General features: G+C 43.4%; 2 protein-coding genes across 3 annotated transcripts in view; both read right to left on the bottom strand.

Annotated features, from left to right (window-relative positions):
- ZFC3H1 (zinc finger C3H1-type containing) overlaps positions 1-21,596 on the bottom strand; it is a 126,120-nt gene extending 104,524 nt beyond the window's left edge. Inside the window, exons 1-9 of one of the 2 annotated variants that reach the window (XM_078782334.1) lie at positions 21,453-21,596; positions 20,982-21,352; positions 19,959-20,354; positions 17,417-17,481; positions 17,103-17,319; positions 16,350-16,651; positions 16,099-16,228; positions 6,412-6,494; positions 2,107-2,277 (exon numbers count right to left, since the gene is read on the bottom strand). In XM_078782334.1, coding sequence (XP_078638460.1) covers positions 2,107-2,277; positions 6,412-6,494; positions 16,099-16,228; positions 16,350-16,651; positions 17,103-17,319; positions 17,417-17,481; positions 19,959-20,354; positions 20,982-21,321 — 1,704 coding nt within the window. In that variant the 5' untranslated portion in view covers positions 21,322-21,352; positions 21,453-21,596. Of the gene's footprint in view, positions 1-2,106; positions 2,278-6,411; positions 6,495-16,098; positions 16,229-16,349; positions 16,652-17,102; positions 17,320-17,416; positions 17,482-19,958; positions 20,355-20,981 lie in introns of both variants that reach the window. The other variant, XM_078782335.1, reaches the window with a different exon arrangement.
- LOC144892838 (uncharacterized) lies at positions 11,502-14,166 on the bottom strand. The gene is made up of 2 exons (XM_078781165.1): positions 13,459-14,166; positions 11,502-13,369 (listed from the first exon to the last, which is right to left on the bottom strand). The coding sequence occupies exons 1-2, from the start codon at positions 13,552-13,554 to the stop codon at positions 11,804-11,806; spliced, it is 1,662 nt and encodes a 553-aa protein (XP_078637291.1). The 5' UTR covers positions 13,555-14,166; the 3' UTR covers positions 11,502-11,803.

Raw genomic sequence — 21,596 nt, 5'->3', positions numbered from 1 at the left:
GACTTCGTATTAAATTGACAGGAAACCAGGTCAAAAACACCGCCATGATTGGCCGCCACCGTGTACACCTCCAAAGGCCTACAAACCTGGCCGGCACGTGTTATGCCAGGACCGCAGGGTCGCGTAACGGGGGAGATGTCAGGAGTCGCGGGAGGCTTTGATTGGCTGAGGAGTGCGGAATGTGACGTCATCGGCCACCAATATAGGCGACGGTCGGACGCCATTTCAGGAGTTGTTGAGTCTCTCTGAGCAGACGCGGGCAGTTGAGTTGAGTTGAGTTCGTGGCAGGCACTGGCAGACGCAGGCAGGCACCAGAGAGTTGAGCGGTGGTGGAGAGTTGGAGAGGACACGCCATTCCAGTCGCAGTTCGAGTGCAGTTCGGGTTGTGGGGAGTCGCAGGAGACACACGAGAGCACACCCAGTTGGCACTGAGCAGTTCGTTGGCACTTGGCTGCCAGCACTCCCGCGTCGAGTCGAGTGGAGTTGAAAGGAGTCCTTCCTGTCCCTGGTCAAGTGGAGCCGCTGGCCTGCGTCGGACGCGTGGTGCTTGGAGCGAGGGGCCTCGTGGTGTGCGATCGGGCCGGAAGGAGCGGTGCTGGACACCAACAATACAAGACGACAAAGACAGATAAGCCCGATCTCCGCGTATATTTTGAACGACGGGACGTGTTATTTTCGTGATTAATCTCCCTCGTTTGTGTTTGCTGTCAGTCGTGTGGGGACGTCCCGATTTAGGTTTATTAGAATTATTAGATTTACCGGCGGGCTTTTTCACTGGCTTTACTTTTCCTAATAAACCCTTATATTACTTTTTGTACATAATATCTGAACGCAGTTTTCCTGGGTGTTTGATTTTAATCGATAAGGTTGCGGAGCCTTCGCTGCGTCTGGCCTTCCGCGCGTTGGTGTTGAACTTGAGTCCGCCATTGAGTTTTCGCCTCGGGAGTGTAAAGTCTCGCAATCGGTCATCCGTAACTGTGGTGTTAATCACGGTTACGCGACAATATATATATATACATATATATATATATACATACATATATATATATATACATATATATATATACATATATATATATATACATATATATATACATACATATATATATACATACATATATATACATACATATATATATACATACATATATATATACATATATACATATATATATATATATACACACACACACACACACACACACACACACACACACACACACACACACACACACACACACACACACACACACACACACACACACACACACACACACACACACACACACACACACACACACACACACACACACACACACACACACTTTGTGAATTATAGTAAGATGTGTGTGTATATATATATATATCTATACAAACCGACGCACGCACGCACGCACACACACGCCTTACTATAATTCACCAAATGTCCATCTGTCTGTCCGTCCGTTGTTTGTTCCCAGGCACCGCAAAAACGGCTGAACCGATCGCAACGATATTTTGGGTGGGTAAACCTGGGACCCCCCTGGAGTAAAATAGGCTATATTGTTTTTCCAATTTTCCAGTTTTTCCAAACACGATGGAATAATATTTATCGATATGAACAGTGATGTGGCTTTTGTTGAAATTATACGTAACAGGAGAGAGTAGATCGACTCATGATGAACTCTTCCTATATAAACGTGCGGCTCCGAAGAAACGCTGCAGCGTGTGCAAAGCGACTGAGAAACAGGTGTGGCGGTCGCTTCCATGTTAGATTTGGCGCGCCGCATCTGTTGACCTTCAATTTCCGATATTTTGCCTTTTCATTTGGGCTTCCCAATTGAAGCCCGGCCATGGGTGGGTACCGTTGCTAGTATATATAATACCAGGTCAAAATATGTGCAACATCAAAACCTGTGTTTCATACTTTGTCCTTCAAGTAGTCAAAGGGGACTTCTCAAACTCATTCAGTGGTTGCCATTTGCTGAAAGCAACCTTAAAACGTGAGGTAAAATAAAAAAAATTTCAATGGAAACTTGCATTTTGTCATGATGAAACAGATAAAACAATCATGAGCATAGACAAATGTACGACATATGCAATGGTTAGCCACTCCCACTTCCACACCTCGGAGGTGACGACACGCCGTCGGCTGCCAAGCGACTGCAGAAGCTCCAGCCGCAAACTTCTCTCCTCATCTGGCTCCTCTTCTGCTGGAAGTGGAGGCTTTGCAGGCTCCTCTGCAGGAAGCGGAGGAGCAGGCGGTGGTGCAATCGGGTAGGCGTTCAAAGGTGGTGGCTGGGCCATGCATAAGAGAACAGAGCAATAAAAATATATAGCAATAAAAATATAAATATACAAAAAAAAAAACATACCTCTTACTTTTGAAGGTAAAAGGTCATTGCAGAGATTACAGCAAAAGCATCTGTTAAAAAATATATATATTGTTGCGGTTTTGAGTGTCAAGTGAGTTTAATGAAGGTTAAAGTCTGTCCCCCATAGTTAGTCACACAAGCAACATGTAGCTTCACGATAGTATAGTTATGTCTTAGTATTTGTAAGCTTAGTCCTTTTCCTTGGTTAGTTCTGCGTTGAGTAGGAGCCAGGAGAATAGGCCCTACTTGCCACCGATTTTCCAGCCACCCTAGCCTCGATCCAGTTTGCTCAGCATTGGTTGATTATTGGGCGAGTTAACACGAGGCAGGCCTAGGAAGGTCGGGGCGGAGTCGAGGGTGGAGCGGCAGAAGCAATGACGGTAAGCACGAGCCGCCAATCAGAGCTCGGAGGTGGTGACGGCGGTGTAACGTCAGAGGGCGTGGTGAGAAGGTTCGGGTGAGTTCCAGAAGGCTCGGGGGGCGTGGCTATAAAACCGGCTGCGCGAAAGCCCTCGACAGGACTCGCAGAGGAACGCCGGATAAGCGCGAGAGGACTTGCACGCCAGAACTCGCATTGTAAAGGACTTGTATGAGAGGACTCGCTGCGAGAGAGAAAGATAGGAGGACTCGCAGAGGAACACGGAACTTGCAGTAGAGGACTTGCGGCAAAAGGATTGGCGAAAGAACTTAAACGGTGAAAGCTGTTGAGCAGAGAACTTGCACGAGAACGCACGCGCTAACCGGCTCGGAGTGTATCGAAGAAGACGAGTTGGCCGCATGTGCGAACACTAGATATACGCGGGCGCAGCCAGACGCGCTTAGAACGAATACAGCGCATTTGAGACGCGCGAGTGAGCAAGGCTGAGTAACCGCCAGCCGCGCTAAAGTCCGCCCTCTGCCGTTCCGCCCCATCATCTGCTTGTACGAGACGCGCTACGAGTCCCTGCCTTCGCCTGCCACCATCTTCGCGGGACGTGCCGGGAACCGTGGAGAGCCGGATGGGGACCATCTCTGGACGTGTTGGGGAACACCTGCCCATCTGCAATTCCCTGTGTGAGTGTGAGACGGGCCCGTTGTCCAAGGGATAAGTTAAGACTGCTTAAGGATTGCTCTGTGTCTCTTCGTCCTTGAACCTGTATATACGTGTGGGAATAATTCAACCATTTGTTCTTCCTTTCTTCCTGATTCGACCGTTTCTGTGGTTTCTTTGATTGGCTAAGCGTGGTACGGGTAGAACCGCTCTAATCGGGTTCCAACATCTAAATAACTGCACGGACCACGTGTACGCAATCCGCTCGGCCTACTCAAAAAACACGTGGTTCGTGCGAGGCTCGTTTCCTCGCTCCCAGGGCAGCGCGGGGAATTAGGTACGAGCGAGAAGTGGTCCCGAAACCCTACTCCACATGTGTCCGGGAGGGACTTAATAAGTCTCGGTTCCGCCAGGCCCAGCAAAGACAAGGGGATTAATCCCCCCTTGGTAAGGGGAAGAAGGCCGGCGTAGAGAACCGCAACAATATATATATATATATATCCCACCTGTGTCCGAGGGAAGCGGTTCAGTTTGGCATTTTTAATAAGGAATCGGCAAAGCCTAGAGAAACTAACGAAACCCTTTAGTAGAACCCTTCACAACCCATTATAATGACCCTTTCGGACCCTCTAGAAATACACTTAAGAACCCTTTAGAATTAAACACGGTGGGTTAGAAAGGTTCTTCAGTTTTGACGGACAGATTTTTTTTTTTTGGTTTACAAAGTCAAGGCTCATGCAAGACCAACACATAAAACACAAAGACAAACAGAAAACACATAAAATGTATAATAAAGAGAGCGGGAGGACAGGAGGAGGAGAGAGTGGGGGGGGGGGGGCAGCACATCAACAGTAGAGAACAGGGACATCGGTAGACCTGTGGAAGGTGGGGGGGAGGAAATGGTATAATACAAATGGTTCATGGACAGATGGACAGATGGAAGGAAGGACAAAGGAATGACAAAGCCAAATATTGAAGGAGTTTCACCACTTAAAAATAATAATAATTACATCCACCACCGAAGGTTATGTTATGTTTTCACCTCCGTGTTTGTCAGTCTGTATGTGAACAAAATCTCAAAGTTGTAGACAGATTCAGACAGAATTTGATGGAGAGGTTGGGTATGTGACATGGACAAAATTATTAGATATTGGTAAAGATCCGGGTCCGGATCTGAATCTGAGAATTTTTTTTTAAGCGATTCGTCACAATCGAGTAATAGGGCTAAAACTATATATAGAACAATATTTCAAGTAGTGCATGACTTATGACAAAACCTTGTGGACGAGTTAGGTAGGTGACAAGAACAAGCAGATTAGATTTTGGTTCATGTCGCATTCAGATCTGACCTATTAGTGGGATACAAACCGTAAACCGTTTAGCCTGGTGGAGGTATGCTTTCCACTAAGCACCGTTCTCATTATAATCTATGTTCCCCGCATAAACGATGCGGGGTCTGTATGTCTGTATGTATGTCTGTTGCGGTTCAACTTGAGAACGGATTCATGGATTTCAATTAATCAAACTATGTTAGATTCAGGGAACTTCCGGGAAGGTTTGTGACACAAAAAAATGGGTACATGGGCACACATGTCAAAACTGCAAATGCCAACTTGCGATGCTGGCCATCACCGCACAGAAAGCAGATCTCCAAGAAATCACTTTTTGTTCTTGCTCCATAGATAAGCCATGACAACTATGCTGAGGAAAAAGAAAGCCCCGTTTTTAAGCAGAAGCAGAAATTTAAGACTCAAGTTTGTTTTCTGGCATGGCCAATGCCCAACACACATACCCCAGACAATTTGATCAAAGGAGGGGGGGGGGGGGGGAAAGGGGGGGTGAGAAATTATTTTTAATTTGATCTTCCTTTTCGTTAATTTTCGTTATTTGCAATTCAACATTGAAAAGGCTGTCATGAATATCCCATTAAGAATATTCCCCTCCTCACTCCGACTGCATAGATAGGCCGGTATCTATACACCATGTATTCCTCCCACCACACACATTCCCCCCCACCCCCCCCCCACCCCATTAACAAAAAAGTTTTATTTATTTACTTTACAATTACACAAAGATTGGTATACCCATCTAGTACCTTATATTCTAGTAATAATAACTAGGGTTCATAGAACACAATACCCCACGCACTCATGTTCAAGTATATATTTTAATAAAATTAATTTTAAAAATTATAGAAAATAATTTTTAAATTAATTACATTTATTTAAATAAAATAATGATTTTAAAGATCGTTAAAAAAAAAATCCGCAACTTTCGCACCGCTGAAACGGTCTTGTTCATCACCCTTGTGCACTGCACTCTGTTCTGTTCCTTATCGGCACATCCACAACTCGCACTGTAATAAGATTATGTTGAGTCACAGTTTTGGAGATGGAGGTTTTATTGATCCCCATAGACGACAGTGTCGATCAGCATCGTACATAGCCATAATGGTGGCCTCTTCACCATGATAATGTACCCTCTCATGCTATACAATCGATATATAGCATGGTTCTTGAAAGCATTATGAAGGCAATTTGTATTCTACAGTTTTAAAATAAATAATTAACTTTTTTGAAGAATTTAAAGGCGTACATATGGAAATTAATTCCGGGTTTTACCACAGTTTTACCCACTGTCTATGATGACCTCACCCAAATGTTAGTTTAGTTAATCGTGCCAGTTTGTGTCCTTTATAACATCCATAAAAACAGTAAGTTTCCTGTTTGGAATGATTTTCAATTTTGTTTGACTGCCAGGTAGGCAGACAGAGCAAGACATGATCTCACTCTGCACGTGTAAGATCGGGACGAATTCGGATCCAAAGTCGGTTAAACGGCAAACTCGTCTTCCTGGTCATGTTCCGATTCGTGCTCAAAATATAACATTCAATTTAAATACGTTGTTCGTCAATAATAAACTGACAAGACAGACGGACACAACCAGACAGACAAACAGACAGACCAATTGCTGAACCCCCTTTTTCGTTTCGTGCGTGGGGGTAATATTCATACGGTACTTTCTTACCGTATGTGCAGCACTACACACGGGCAGGAAAAGATGATGCACTGTGGCAGGACTTGAACCTCTGTTAGAATATGGAGAACCCACTGCCAGAAAAGGAAAGAATATACAAAGCACAGTGGTCAAGACAAACAAAGAAAGTGCTAATTCCTTCCAGACAACACATCGCTGCCTACAGTAGATACTTTCAGGGTCAAGGATATTAGTGCACTGTTTTGTGCTAATTTCTTGAATTACTTTGGAGGACGACCTTTCAGATAAATTAGGAATGTAAATAGTTTTTTTTAAACATGCTTGTTATCATATAGAGGTACAGTATTTTGTGTGGCCTATACTGTCAGCTGCAAAGTGTTACGTCCTCCACAAGAGGCACTTCAACAACAACAACAACAGGCATTTTAAGGCCATTTTCCCTGCAAGAGCGGGGGTTAGCCTTGCGGTCCCCATGACAATCTTCTCCATTTTGCCATATTTTCTGCATCTCCCCTTGTTAACCCTATTGCCCGCATTTCTTCTTCCACCATCTTTAGCCAAGTCTTTCTCGGTCTTCCCCGTCCTCGACTTCCTTCTACATTCATTTCCATCATTCTTCTCAACCAGTCACTTTCATCCTTCCTTAACACATGACCAAACCGTCTCAAACTGTTTCTCTTCACAGCATCCATCACAGGCTCAATTCCCATCATCTTTCGCAATTCATCATTTATCTTCCTCTCTCTCAACGATACTCCACACATCCAGCGAACCATTCGCATTTCCACCCTTTCCAGCCTTGGTTGCTGCTCTACGTTGATTACCCATGTCTCGCTCCCATAAATCATAACACTTCTAACACATGCAGCATACACCTTTCCCTTCAGCTTCAACACTCCCCTCCTCGTCAGCACGCCACTCAGTTCCCGAAACTTCTTCCATGCACATATCACTCGAGCAACCATTGCCGAGTCTGATCCACCTTCTCCATTCAGCACGTCTCATAGGTAACAAAATGTTTTCACACCTTCCAGCTTCACGCCTTCTCCAAGATCCAACTCAACATTTCCAACATTTCCTCCATCTGCAACTCCCTCTGTGCACACCTCACACTTGAATGTAGCTGCCACACTGGTTAATGACCCTCTCAACAAACTACATTTTTGATGAACCCACTCAGCGCACATTGTACATTGAATGGAATTCACTCCGACACCCTTCCTGCACACAGCACATGGCCACTTCCCAGTTCTTTCCACCTCACCACATGCTTTACCACTTTCCATCACCTTCGTTTTTCCGATATTCACCTTCAGACCTTTTGTCTCCATACAGTCCTTCTACTTGTTCATCTTCTCCTTCAGTCCATCCATACTTTCTGCAATCAACACCAGATCATCTGCATACAACAACTCCCACGGTAAACCCTCCTTTACGTTCCGAGCCAGCACCTCCATCACAGCTACAAATAGTAGTGGACTTAGTACCGACCCCTGATGCACTCCCACCTTCACCTCAAACTCACCACTGTTCCCGTCCTTCGTCCTTACAGCTGTGCGCGCTCTTTTGTACATTGCCATCACTACACTGATAAACCATTCCTCCACTCCTAACTTCCTCAATGCCCATGTCACTACTTCACGTGGAACCCTATCGAATGCTTTCTCCAGATCAACAAACCCAAGAAACAACTTCTTCCTCTTCTCCATGTACTTCTCATGCAACTGCCTCACAATAAAAAGCGCGTCTGTCGTTCCTCTGCCTGGCATAAATCCAAACTGCATTTCGTCAATCTTCACTTTCTTCCTTATCCTCCTCTCCAACACCCTTTCCAATACCTTCATTCCATGCTCCAATAACTTTATCGCTCGATACGAGCCACAGTGCAGAGGGTCACCTTTCCCCTTGTGTAGAGGGACGAGGGTACTCTGTTCCCAATCCACTGGAATGCGCCCTTCTTTCACCACCAGATTGCAGATCTCTGTCATTCTCTTCACACCCCAATTTCCCGCTGCCTTCAACATGTCTCCCACAACTCCCGTCGGCCCTCCCGCTTTTCTACTCTTCATTGCTTTTATCGCTTCCTCAACTTCCTTCTCGGTTATCTTTTCTGCCGGTCCTAAAAAGGGGTTACTCTCTATGTTGCCATCCCATTCATTCTCTGCATTCAACAGTATTTCCATATATCTCTTCCATCTTCCTTTAATTCCATCTGGGTCCACAACGATTTGTCCCACTTCATCCTTCAAGCAACTCACCCCCATCACATCACACCTATCTTTCGCTATCTGCTTTGCAATCCTGAATACCGCTCTCTGACCCTCTTCCAAATCCAAGCGTTCTCCGAACATTTTTCTGCATGCCTCCTGCGCCTTTGCTACCTCTTTCTTTACAGCCTTCTTGGCTGCCTTATAACTTTCATGCTCTGCCTTTTCTGCCCCCATACCCTTCACCTTCTGCCACTCCTTGAACTTCTTCCTCTTCTCGTCAATCTTCTTTCCAACTTCATCATCCCACCACGATGGTCCTTTTGTCCATCCACATACCTCACCAACAGCTCCCAACAGACTATCTTTCATTGACATCCAACCACTTACAAGCTCAACCACATCATCCTCTACCATACTCACCCTCTCTTTGAATGCCTCCCTCACTGTCACCTCTTTCAACCTCCACACCTTCATTCTCGGTTGGTACTTGACCCGCCGAGCTCTCCTCGCACCTTTCACCCTTATATCACAGACAACCAAGTGGTGCTGTGAAACAGCCTCCTCCCCCGGGATCACCTTTGTGTCCCGGAGGTGCCCCCTATCTCGCCTACGCACCAGCAGGTAGTCAACGGTTGTCGTCGACCCACCTGATGTGTATGTAACAAGCTTATTATCCTCTTTCTGGAACTGAGTATTACAAATCAACAAATCAGCTCCATCAAACTCCAGAATCCTTTCACCTTGTCCATTTCACACACCATATCCGTAACCCCCATGAACTCCCTCAAAACCGTCCATACTCCTTCCCACATGTCCATTTCGGTCTCATCCTACCACAACAACTTCCTCATCTTTCACGTTTTCCATCAGCTTCTCCATTGCACACCAGAACTTGTCCTTCTCTTCATCGCTCCAACCAACCTGCGGAGCATATCCTTAGATGACGTTCACGAAGAGCTTTCCAATCATCATTTTCACCATCATCAACCTTTCACTCACTCTAGTCACACTCACCACACTGTCTACAAACTCCTCAGAAAACATGACACCAACACCATTCATGCCGTCTGGGCACCCTTGCCACACAAACTTGTATTTCTGTCCCTGCCTACCCTTCACCATTCTCACACCACTTCGCTTCCATCTCGTCTCCTGCACACAACATATGTCCACTCTTCTTCTGACCAATACTTCCACCACTTCTGCTAATCTCCATGTCATTGTCCCTACATTCCACGTCCCAAACCTCAGAAAACGATCTCCACGTCGGGCATCAGACGTTTCGTCGTCATAAATGGAGTGATTTCCACCCTCGCTTCAAGAGGCACTTCGAATCAACATATATTTCTCAAACCTATCCTCAATGTTGGTCAACCTAGTTATGCAGCTGCAATTAGCCTTCTTGGTTTTCTTGGTAGTCCACAACGCATCCTTCGCCTTACGCTAGTCGCAAAAACATTTCCCCGTTTTTGCCAAAGTTAAAAAAAAAAAACCGTTTATACCAAAGTACTTGCTCACTATTGTGCCAAAATGTCAGCTTCCTAGCTCAAAGGATGGCTGAGATATCGCCCAGAACAAACAAGAAAACAAACAGCCGGAGTGAAAACTGAGTACTCCCTTTCAGCACGCGTCATTGCCGGGCCCCCTTCGGTGCCCGGCAATGACGTCATGCAGTGCCTGGAGATGGCAGAGGGAATGAGCGGTGTACAAAAAAAAATACGAGTGTTGGGACATAATTTGAGGTACAATTATATGGCAAAATATATGGTACCTGTATATGGGATACAAAGAACAAAATTTCCTCCATTTGCACATCTTTCCTTTTAGAGAATTGTAAGTATGCATTATTTAAGCAAGCTATACATTATGGGGGAGAGTGCTTGTCCTCATGAAGGTTTTGTTCAAAATTTATGACAAAGATGCAGTGCTGCAGCAATAAAAAATAATTTTCAAAAGTAAACAAAGTAAAAATGCACAAAACAAAGGCTCATGATGTAGTTGCTTTACATCGCGCTCTCCTTGAGACGCTGAGAATCAGAGCCCCTCCCCCCATCCTCATCCCCCCCCCCCCCCCCCCCATATCATTCGCATCTCGCAACAGGAGATGAAGCTTCAAGGTCAGCTTCTCACTCAAACATGTTGGTGGCTTTTCAATCGACAAACTAGATTCTCGTCTCGCTTCTGCAGCACTCAATGTATTCGGAAAACCAACACCACTCTCTCACTCTTTACCATTTCTACCTTTCAGCTTCAATGCATCTGTTGAAACCACATCTTCCCTTTCACCCGCAACCCGCAACTTTTTTCACGCAAATGTGGTTTTGTGTGATTAATGTTAGCTCTTTCACGAGGCTCGATCTTGTATACAAAACTCTTGTCATACTGTGGTGGCTCCATGCATTCTGGTGCAGCTGTTTCTTTTAACTCGTGTTATACCCGTTTACCCTTCAACCTTTCCATGACCACAACCTGCAATATATATACATATACATATATGCATATATATATATATATATATATATATATATATATATATATATATATATATATATATGTATATATATATATATATATATGTATATATATATATATGTATATATATATATGTATATATATATATATGTATATATATATATGTATATATATATATATGTATATATATATATGTATATATATATATGTATATATATATATATATGTATATATATATATATGTATATATATATATGTATATATATATATATATGTATATATATATATGTATATATATATATATGTATATATATATATTAGGGTGCATCAAACGCCCCATGATTTTCAAAAAGTTGTTGTATTTTAATGTCTATTCCCTCAAATGTTACACTTGTTGGTAGAAGTATGTATGCAAAAAATAGATGAAATCAGAGGTGGTCCTGGGTGGCCACCGGCCACTTTTATATATTTAGGGCCATTTAGGGCCACAGCTAAACTACTTTACAAGATAATGTAAAATTAACTACAAGATAATGTAAAATTAACCATTATACCTATATACAAAAGTAAAGTCCTACTTTTACTAAATGCCTAATATCAAACAGTTAAAACAACCTTACATGTCAATGTAAAATTAACCAAAATCGTTCTTCATATTACAAAGTTGTAGTACAGTGTTGTAGTATTGTACTTTCATTGATTAAAAGTTTGAAAATGTATTAAGCACAACGCCAATGTCACTACTCCAACTTTGCTCGTTTCCGCAAATTTGGCCTCGCTTTGCGGTCACATTCAACCACTTGAAGAAGATTTTGGAAGTGGTCTTCTCTTCTTGCAGTTGAGACAAAATCAGTTGCGAGCTTTACTGCTCTCTCCGCAGGGTCATTCACAACATTAAGCCCATCCACAATGGACTTGGCTGCCTTGAAGTGCTCATTGTTCTGCCAAGTGTCAACATCCTCTGTTAGGAAGGTCATATCTAGGTGAAGAAGGTTTACTGTAAACCACGAGTCCTCGTTCACAAGATCAGCCAGGGTTGTCGCTTCTGTAATTTTTGGAAATGACGGTTTGCCATATCCAGAACCGTAGCGGTGTTTTGGAGTGCTTGGCATTTCATCTGGTTGTATGGCCAGTAACACATCTGCAAGGGCACGACGATCCTTTTGAGGAATTGCATTGCTGAACAGTGCCAAAACAACCAGTTCTGGGGTTAAATACCACAAATGTCTATCAAAGGCTTTCACAGCGCTGACTGAAATGGTTGAGTTGACAGCTTTATAGTTGAGCAGAGTCTTGTAAAAGCACAAATCAAACCATGGGGCATTTGAAGCAGACTGACATATGAGCCACCAATCACAATAAATATAAACAACAAAAACAACAAACTCCTTCAGTTTTTTCTGTTGATGTTGTGTTGTTACAGTTCCTCGAGGTAGTAGAGAAATTTGCTCTTCAAGTAGGCATATTTTGATGGAATAAAGAATCTTTGACATCCACCTTGCTTTATGCATGGCCCCTGGTCTGTGGAGTGTTCCTTGTTTTGTGACATCATCATCGAGGACTACCTGGCAGAGTTGTGCCATTTCCTTGTAGTCTTCCCTACAGTATGAAGCGCTTGTGCGGATTGTGCTTAAAACCTTGTTTTTGCAGGATAAAAGCAGCTGTTGTGCATAGTCATTGTACATGGAAATGTCAATTTTGGTTAAACTTTCATTCTTTGCATGCGATATGCGTTCCCAATTCTTCTGGAATTTTTGGAACAAAGATACTTCTGGAGACTTTGATGCCTCAATTTTGAGAACGTCAAACACATGATCCAGGATTACCTCTCCAACATGATGGCGACATGCACACCACAGAAGAGCACGGTCCAGTTTTGATTGAATGGTAACACAGGCAGCTGTAACGTGTCCAGTGTTTGATGCTGTTGTGTCAAAACATAAGTTGACAACTGATTGTTTGCACTTCCATGAATGTAGATACGTGTAAGTGTGCTCGGCAATGATGTCACCTGATGACCTATCACTTCCAGGAGGATATCTAGCCACCCCCAGTAGCTTTACATCAGTGGCATTCCCAACCAACACTGGCAATCTTTCTTCCTTGACATTCTTGTTTGTGAGCGTTGGTATCTGCTTGCCATCCCAGTGAAGTGTTGCAGCTGTTGGGGCGATCCAATTTTCTTGAATATCTTTGGCGATAGCACTTGTTATTGATCGTCGAGCCTTATCAGCAGTTGAGTACGACTTGGCCACACGACGTGGATCACCTCCTGCCTCTTGAATTACAGCTTTGGTGAGCGCAACCTGTTGAACAGGAGTTATGTTTAGTCGAGTAGCAACAGATACAACTGAATGTCTTTTCAGAATATCATGAGGAATAAAGGCAGATGTACCTGCATATGTTGATCTGTGGTGACTACGCTTCCTTTGAAACTCTGGAATCGCCTCTTCTTCAGTTTCTTCCAAGCTATCTGCAGAGTCACTATCATCAGAGCATACAGAACTAATTGTCATCTCTTGTACACTGGATGATTCATGACGTTCTCGTCTTGAAGCTTCCGCTAAGAGGCGTTTTTCTTTTCTATGATCTTTATCAACTTTCTTCTTGTCAACACCACCAAATGAGGCTACTCTGTCAGATTTCATTGACTCTAAAAATACTCTATCTTCCTCATTCTTAATGTTTGTCATTGCATCTTTTGTCCATACACCAAAGGTCTTATCAAGACGTTCATTCATGGTTTGCAACTTAGCCAAAGTGCTTGGAGATTCTCGGCGAGAAACAGGTATTTGACGCAATTTGTTATTGTCATTAAGAAGGTCAAGTATTAGTTTGCAGCATTGATGGTCTGAAAGCATAGGAATATTTGCTTTAGTGTAGAATTTTTTCAGCTGGATAAGGACGATGCTGGCAGATTTCCATTTCAGTGGCTGAGTTTGTTTGCCTTCACATATTTCTTTCTGGATGTACCACATCACGCATCGAAGAACCTGCCGGCAAGTTGGGAGGCGGACTCCTGTCAATGTACCATCTGCTTCTGTAAAAGCATTGCCAAGACCAAAAATGGCACTTGCTAATCTGGTCTTCTTATCTGCCATCTGAAAGAAAATAAAGGATATTATTAGACTACTAGTATGGGACCCACGATTAGACCTCCGATTTCATTCATGTAAAAATACAAACTAATTATCAAACCATCGTTTTTTGCATAAAATTGTTATATTTGTATTCCTCTCATCAAGACCTTCAATTTGATACCAAACATGACTAGGTTTGGGTGTAAAATAACAAAATCAAACATTTTTACATAGTGCGGCCCCGAAAATGGCCCTAAATATATAAAAGTGGCCGGTGGCCACCCAGGACCACCTCTGATTTCATTTATTTTTTGCATACATACTTCTACCAACAAGTGTAACATTTGAGAGAATAGACATTAAAATCCAAGAACCTAAGGGCGTTTGATGCACCCTAATATATATATGTATATATATATATATGTATATATATATATGTATATATATATATATGTATATATATATATATATGTATATATATATATATATATATATATATATATTTATATATATATATATATGTATATATATATATATGTATATATATATATATATGTATATATATATATGTATATATATATATATGTATATATATATATATGTATATATATATATGTATATATATATATATGCATATATATTGTTGCGAATATGGAATTTGGCCTCCATATCCGCTTGTAAATATTCCCCTATTTCCCCAATACTCCCCAACTATCCCCAATCCCCCATTCCCTAGTCCCATTGTCTGTAAACAACAATCAGTAGAGCCGACCTTCCCCTTTTTCCCCCATTAAATGTCGTGCCCAGGTCCACCGCACCACACGTAGACAACTTTCGGACATCTTGCTAGTTATTCTTAGTCTATGTCAGTTAAGGACTCGTTTCCATTAATTATGACTCTTCGTTGCACCAGAATGTGATTATATGGCACCAGTAGTGAGTTTAGGACCTTTCCCATACCTCCTCCCATCTTCTTCCCCAAACAACAACAACAACAACAGAGGGGCACGGCGCTGCGCGGGGGGGAGTGTGCGTCCTGACACCGGCTCGGTTAGCCGCCATTGACAATGCGCTCCAGACCATGCGCTCCACGGGGTTACACAAAGGGGCTGGCTGTCAGCTCCTCGTCAAGGGCGGAGCCTGGTAAACCCCCCGCACGCACCCAATGAGAAGCAACGTGCCGATTCCACGAGGCGGAGCTACGAGCCGAGGGCGTGTCACTCCCCGCCGGATATACGCGGCCACGTAGCGGACGTGACGTGAGATGCGCCCCGAGCTTGAGCAGACAAGACGCCATCCGAGCGCTGCGACCTCCCCGCATCTCTAGACCGGACCGGGTCGACCCTGTCCTTGAGCCAAGAGTGCACCTTGAGCCATCGATACCCGCTTTCCTAGCCATCAAACCCCGTGTGAGTCAGCCTTTTGTCCCGTTTATCTGTCGTCTGTTGGGAATAATATAAGAGTGTGTCTAAGTGCTTGTCTTTCTATGCTGTACCTCTTGTAGTTGTAATCTAACCTTCCGCCTTAATATAACCTCCTCCGGAGGTCTTGAGAACTGAACCCTGGGTGTCGTGTCATTTGAAACCCAGCCGTGTGTCCTTTTCCTTTATTGCCTTTATTGACCTAGCGTAGCGCGATTAGTCGACGTTCGGGTATAATCAGGTAACTTGTGCAGACGTGGTCATACCAAAACCGCTCGGTAAATAACATCTAAGCCACGTCTGTAACAATATATATGTATATATATATATATATATATATATATATATATATATATATATATATATATATATATATATATATATATATATATATATATACACACACACACACACACACACATCAGGCATCATACCACCCTCCCAAAAAAATTAAGGAATTTAAAGGATTTTTTTGTAAATGGGAATACAGTATATGTGAATATATATATAAATAAATGGGAATTGGAATCTCACTTGGAGAGCCAGTTTCACTTTCCACCTCCATAGCAACCTCTTCATAGTTATCCTCCTGCTGAAATTGACCTTCTGGAGCTCGAGGAACATGAGACTTCTCCAAGGATTTGCACTTGTGCCCATCTACTACCTGCAGTGAAACGACAAATGAGGGTATTTAAAGAAAAATAAATAAATAAATGTTTACATTAAATAAAATAAAAAAAAAATTTCAAATAAAAAATTAAATCAAATTGAAGAAAGGAACATACCCAGGCACCAGGATTAGCATGCACTTCCCCACTGCTCCCGATGATCTCCATGAACCGGGTGTACTGCTCATCAGCATCTGGCAGATCTCTAATCCTTCGGATCTCTTCAGCCTCCTGCCTTCGGCGTTCCAGCTTCTCTTCCTCACGCTCCTCAGTAAGCCTACGCCTTCTCACCATGCCCATCGCTGCAGTTGGAAGGGAAGTTTTTCCAGGATCGCTACCAGCCCATCGCTCCCTTGATCCACTTCCTGATCTAGCGCTGCTTGGGCGTCGCCTTGACCCACTCCGCGAACGACCCAGTGCTGAAGGAACCAAGATTGAGAAGATAATTTTAAAGCAGGCACAATACAATATCTCTATTACAAGTGGCAATCCATGAATGCGATACTCACAATTCTCCGAAACATGCCAATGCGCACACCTTGGCGTCTTGTACAATTGTGAGCATTTCATCAAGATCTTTTTTTAGCTATCTGTCAATTTCATGCAGCATTGATCCATACAGTTTTAAGTGGAGAACCTCGCCACCATTAGAGCATTTAAATTGCATGAGAAGTGACAATAAATATGAATTGTTGCTCCCAGCTGCCTGGCCCAATGACAGAAGATGCCATTAGCATTTTGTCCGTCCCTACCTCCTTTTCAAATCCCATGCAGGCATGGGCAACTTGTGAGTAGCTACAATTTTATGAAACAAACAGAAGATTGCCACGTTGCCACATGACAAATAAAAATGTGAAACATCAAGCCCACCGAAGCGGGCAGACTGCGACCAGGCTGGTTGCCGCGAAGCAGTGCAGGCGTGTCTTGAGCAGGCCAAACGTGCGCGGCTCTCACGCATGGCTTCCTTCTCTTTTTGCTGCCACCGACGACTGGCCGACTGCAACGCCACGAGGCGCAACTGAAGCTCCGATAGCTCCTCCTCCTCCTTGCCATCAAGATCCAACACGGCAGCAGGCTGCACATCATTCTACAACCACATACATTATTTTTGCACATTATTTTAACGAAAGAAGAAAATAAACTGTTAAAAAATATTAAAATACCCAAGCACATCATATAATCACCTTTTTTAAAACGTCCGAGAGGCAGACGTCCTGATTCACACCAGAAGTGTTCTCCTTCGTTGCTCCTGCCAAGTGTTGGAAAAAAGTTACGTTGAAGCAGAACAAAAATAAATAGGAAGGCAGATTTTGATTCAAAAAAAATATATATATATATATTTTTCATCACCAAATGTTGTTTTAAGGCTCTCTATTCACAATTGATCCATTTCTTTTTCGATATATTTTTTCAGCACACACAGTCAAAGTACGTCTTTGTATCTGTATCGTAACACACACTAACACACACACACACACACACACACACACACACACACACACACACACACACACACACACACACACACACACACACACACACACACACACACACACACACACACTTAACAGCCAAACTGTTATATTAGAAAATTGCACAAATATAATTTGAGGAAAAACCATGGCACAGTTTACAATCCACAACTAAAAACGATAAAAGTTAGTTTCAGCCATCCCACTGAGTTTTTAATTCACTTTTACGGCGCATGCACCACATCCCTAGTTTTGATGACCTGAGTTGTAGTCGAATTGAGTTTATTTTTGTGAGATTATAACACACTGCGTTAAATACAAACACAACAGAGGTTTTTAGTTTTCACATTCTTGATTTGGAACCTTTTCATACTGTTTTCTTCTGTGACAGTTCTATGTTATGCTGTCCATAGTGTTGCTACTGATAATATTAAAATCTCATATCAAACATGCATCATTCAAGCGACGTTGCTTTGTTTGCTTCTTCCAAAAACGATGTAGTTGGGAGCCAGTAAGGAACAGAAAAAACCCATGGAACTAAATGTTCATGTTGGCTACTTGGAATTTCTCATTTTCTGTGTAATAATTTACAAATTCTCATACAAACAAAATAGCCAATTAAAGGAAAAAACACCTCTCAGAATGCACCACAGAGCATCTAGAAATCAAAAAAATTCTGGGGGGCATGCTTAGCCTGCTTACACATGCTCCACCACTCGACCCTCACGAAAGGGAGGGGGGTGCTGGGTATGTGCTCAGGGCACCAAGGGGGCCATAACACAAAAAAGGTTGGGAACCTCTGCACTAGGCCAATGTCATGGGGCTACTACAGCTTTGAGCCTCAAAAGCAAAGATTGTGTTGCGTACAAATTAAACTAGAACAAATTTGAACAGTCAGCATTCTTAAAGATTGGTGTGTGAACAGTACGGTAACATGCGTTTCCTTCCAATGCATCAAAATAAACATACAAGTGGTTCTATATTCAACTTCGCTTAATTTCGCCTTTCAAATAGATGTCGTATTCCCAATTTGCACCAAAGCAAATCATACCCAACCGAATCGTTTTCTGAACAAATCAGTTTGGCCCTGCTCTTGGTCGAGGCTTCAACCTTTTCAGCCAAGGTAGCTTCCCCAAATGGAGTCTACAACCTCAGCTGGGTCTGGCCAATTAGTAACACTTAAAACTTCTCACTACCTACACCTGCAACAGCTTATTATATGCAGTGCAAGAAGCTTACATTCATATCTATCAAATATAGGCATTCCGACACAACATTAGATAAACTATCAAATAGCCACATATCATATGTATACACACTGTAAGAGAGAGAGAGAGAGAGAGAAAGAGAGAAAGAGAGAAAGAGAGAAAAAGAGAGAGAAAGAGAGAGAAAGAGAGAGAAAGAAAGAGAGAGAAAGAGAGAAAAAGAGAGAAAAAGAGAGAGAAAGAGAGAGAAAAAGAGAGAAAGAGAGAGAGAGAAAGAGAGAGAAAAAGAGAGAAAGAGAGAGAGAGAGAGAAAGAGACAGAAACAGAGAGAAAGAGAGAGAAAGAGAGAGAAAGAGAGAGAAAGAGAGAGAAAGAGAGAAAAAGAGAGAGAAAAGAGAGAAAGAGAGAGAAAGAGAGAGAAAGAGAGAGAAAGAGAGAGAAAGAGAGAAAAAGAGAGAGAAAGAGAGAGAAAGAGAGAAAAAAGAGAGAGAAAGAGAGAAAAAGAGAGAGAAAGAGAGAGAAAGAGAGAGAAAGAGAGAAAAAGAGAGAAAAAGAGAGAGAAAGAGAGAGAGAGAGAAAGAGAGAGAAAGAGACAGAAACAGAGAGAAAGAGAGAGAAAGAGACAGAAACAGAGAGAAAGAGAGAGAAGAGAGAGAGAAGAGAGAGAGAATCAGAGACAGAGACAGACAGAGACAGACAGAAACAGACAGAAACAGACAGAGACAGACAGAAACAGACAAACAGACAGACAGAGACAGACAGAAACAGACAGAAACAGACAGAAACAGACAGAAAGAGACAGACAGAAACAGACAGAAACAGACAGAGACAAACAGACAAACAGAGACAGACACAGAGACAGACACAGAGACAGAGACAGAGACAGACAGACACAGAGACAGACACAGAGACAGACACAGAGACAGACACAGAGACAGACACAGAGACAGACACAGAGACAGACACAGAGACAGACACAGAGACAGACACAGAGACAGACACAGAGACAGACACAGACAAAATGGCAGACTCAAGAAGTGTATCCGCACCAGTGCTGTTCGTAATGACCGTCTGCCTGTTCTGCTCATCCACTTGGGGTCCACAAGGATGCTGCTGACTGCGTGGTTTCCCGTTCAGCTCATCAAACTCTGCAGGAGTGGGAACCCGTTTCCTTAGTGGTTTCAGCTGGAAGGAGCAGAATCCCGTAGACTGCGGTGACTGGGTTTGACCGGTCGGCGAAGGAAGAGACCCGACGGCGCGATCCGAACGGGAAGAAGCGCTCGGCACGGGGTTCACAGCACCATGGTGGGGAGATCCACCAAGATCGATGGAGCCCTCTGCTTTGCACTCTTCCCTCTGTAGTTCTTCCAATTCCTGCTGGATAACCTTATACTTCTGCAGAAGGTCATCGAAGGTCTCCTCTGGGTACGTCTCAGAACGGAGAACTATTTTGTCATAGTATAGGCCACAAGTTAAGGAAGCATTAGGAGAACCACCATCTGCTAGACCTGTGGTCCATCAGCAAGAAGTTTAGAGTTGAAGCAAAAAAATAATAAATAAACAAATTACACGTGCAGCACTTTATCTAAAAACAACACTCGGTCTTCGTTAAGTTTAAAGGTTCTCGGCCTCATGTCCAAATGGAATTGCTCAATGTAAAAAAAAAAAATTAAATTAAATAAATAAAGGCAAGAGCTAAATGAAGAAGAGGAAGAGTCCGAGCATGTCACATTCATGTGGTTGCATCATTTATGGGGGGCGCAGCTGTGCCCCCCTATACCAATCTGCTGGTAGGCCTACTCATTTTGCCGATCTTAGAAAGATGACAGGCTGAGTCAACCCACCTGGTGTTAATTCAACGAGACAGGGGCTCGAATTCGGGACCCGAGGCCTAAGACATCAAGGCAGACACCTTAACCGTTAACCCAAAAGATGGAGACCATCATCATTCAGAGAAGGTAATTTAAGCAGGCCGACATACTCGCCATCAGCACGTACGTTCATATTATTAATGAAGTATTCACTTCAGGTACCCCAAGACAAGACAAGCCGTCGGACACGTTCGCGGATACGTTTCCCAGGTGGAGGCCTCGACCTGCTCGGACCAAGGCGGTTGTGTCCCAAGACTCGAGTCCTCGGTCCACTTCCGGTTCCAGCACCCCGACCCCTCCAACGGAACCGAAAAGTCGGACTCAGGCCCGTACACCGCCGGGGCCCTGGACCTCGTGGATGAGACCAAGTGGGCGGATGGACCCTGTGCTGTAGCTCGGGATGGTTTCGTGACTGAACCAAGGGCTGGATCCGAGCAGGGTGGACCGAGGGTCGACTCGAAGGAAGCACCGACGTGTCTTCTTCCGAACTCTCTCCGTCGTCCAGTTCCCCTTCCTCTTTGGGAGACTGTGGGCGCTCCATTATCCGACTCTCAAATCTGCAGACAAGACAGCTTGGGCGAAGTGGTTAAGGGGAGCGGGAGAGTAGTAGAGGATTGAAAATTTAAAAAAAATAGAGAAGAAAGCAGACGACGGGGACACGAACCCACTTACCGGCGCAAAGGATTAAAGAAAAGAAAAAGAAGAGGAAAAAAATGTCTCAAAGGGCGGGGTTAAAACCTTTAGGGGCGTGTCCACATGATGTCATCATCACGTGGCAACTGTACTCATTCCTTAGTAGGAATAATTCAATTTACC

The sequence above is a fragment of the Myxine glutinosa genome, chromosome 7, assembly GCF_964187855.1.
Source record: "Myxine glutinosa chromosome 7, kmMyxGlut1.1, whole genome shotgun sequence".
In the NCBI taxonomy this organism is placed as follows: domain Eukaryota; kingdom Metazoa; phylum Chordata; class Myxini; order Myxiniformes; family Myxinidae; genus Myxine; species Myxine glutinosa.
Note: the sequence above shows the minus strand (reverse complement) of the source record. Positions and strands in the feature narration are given on the sequence as shown.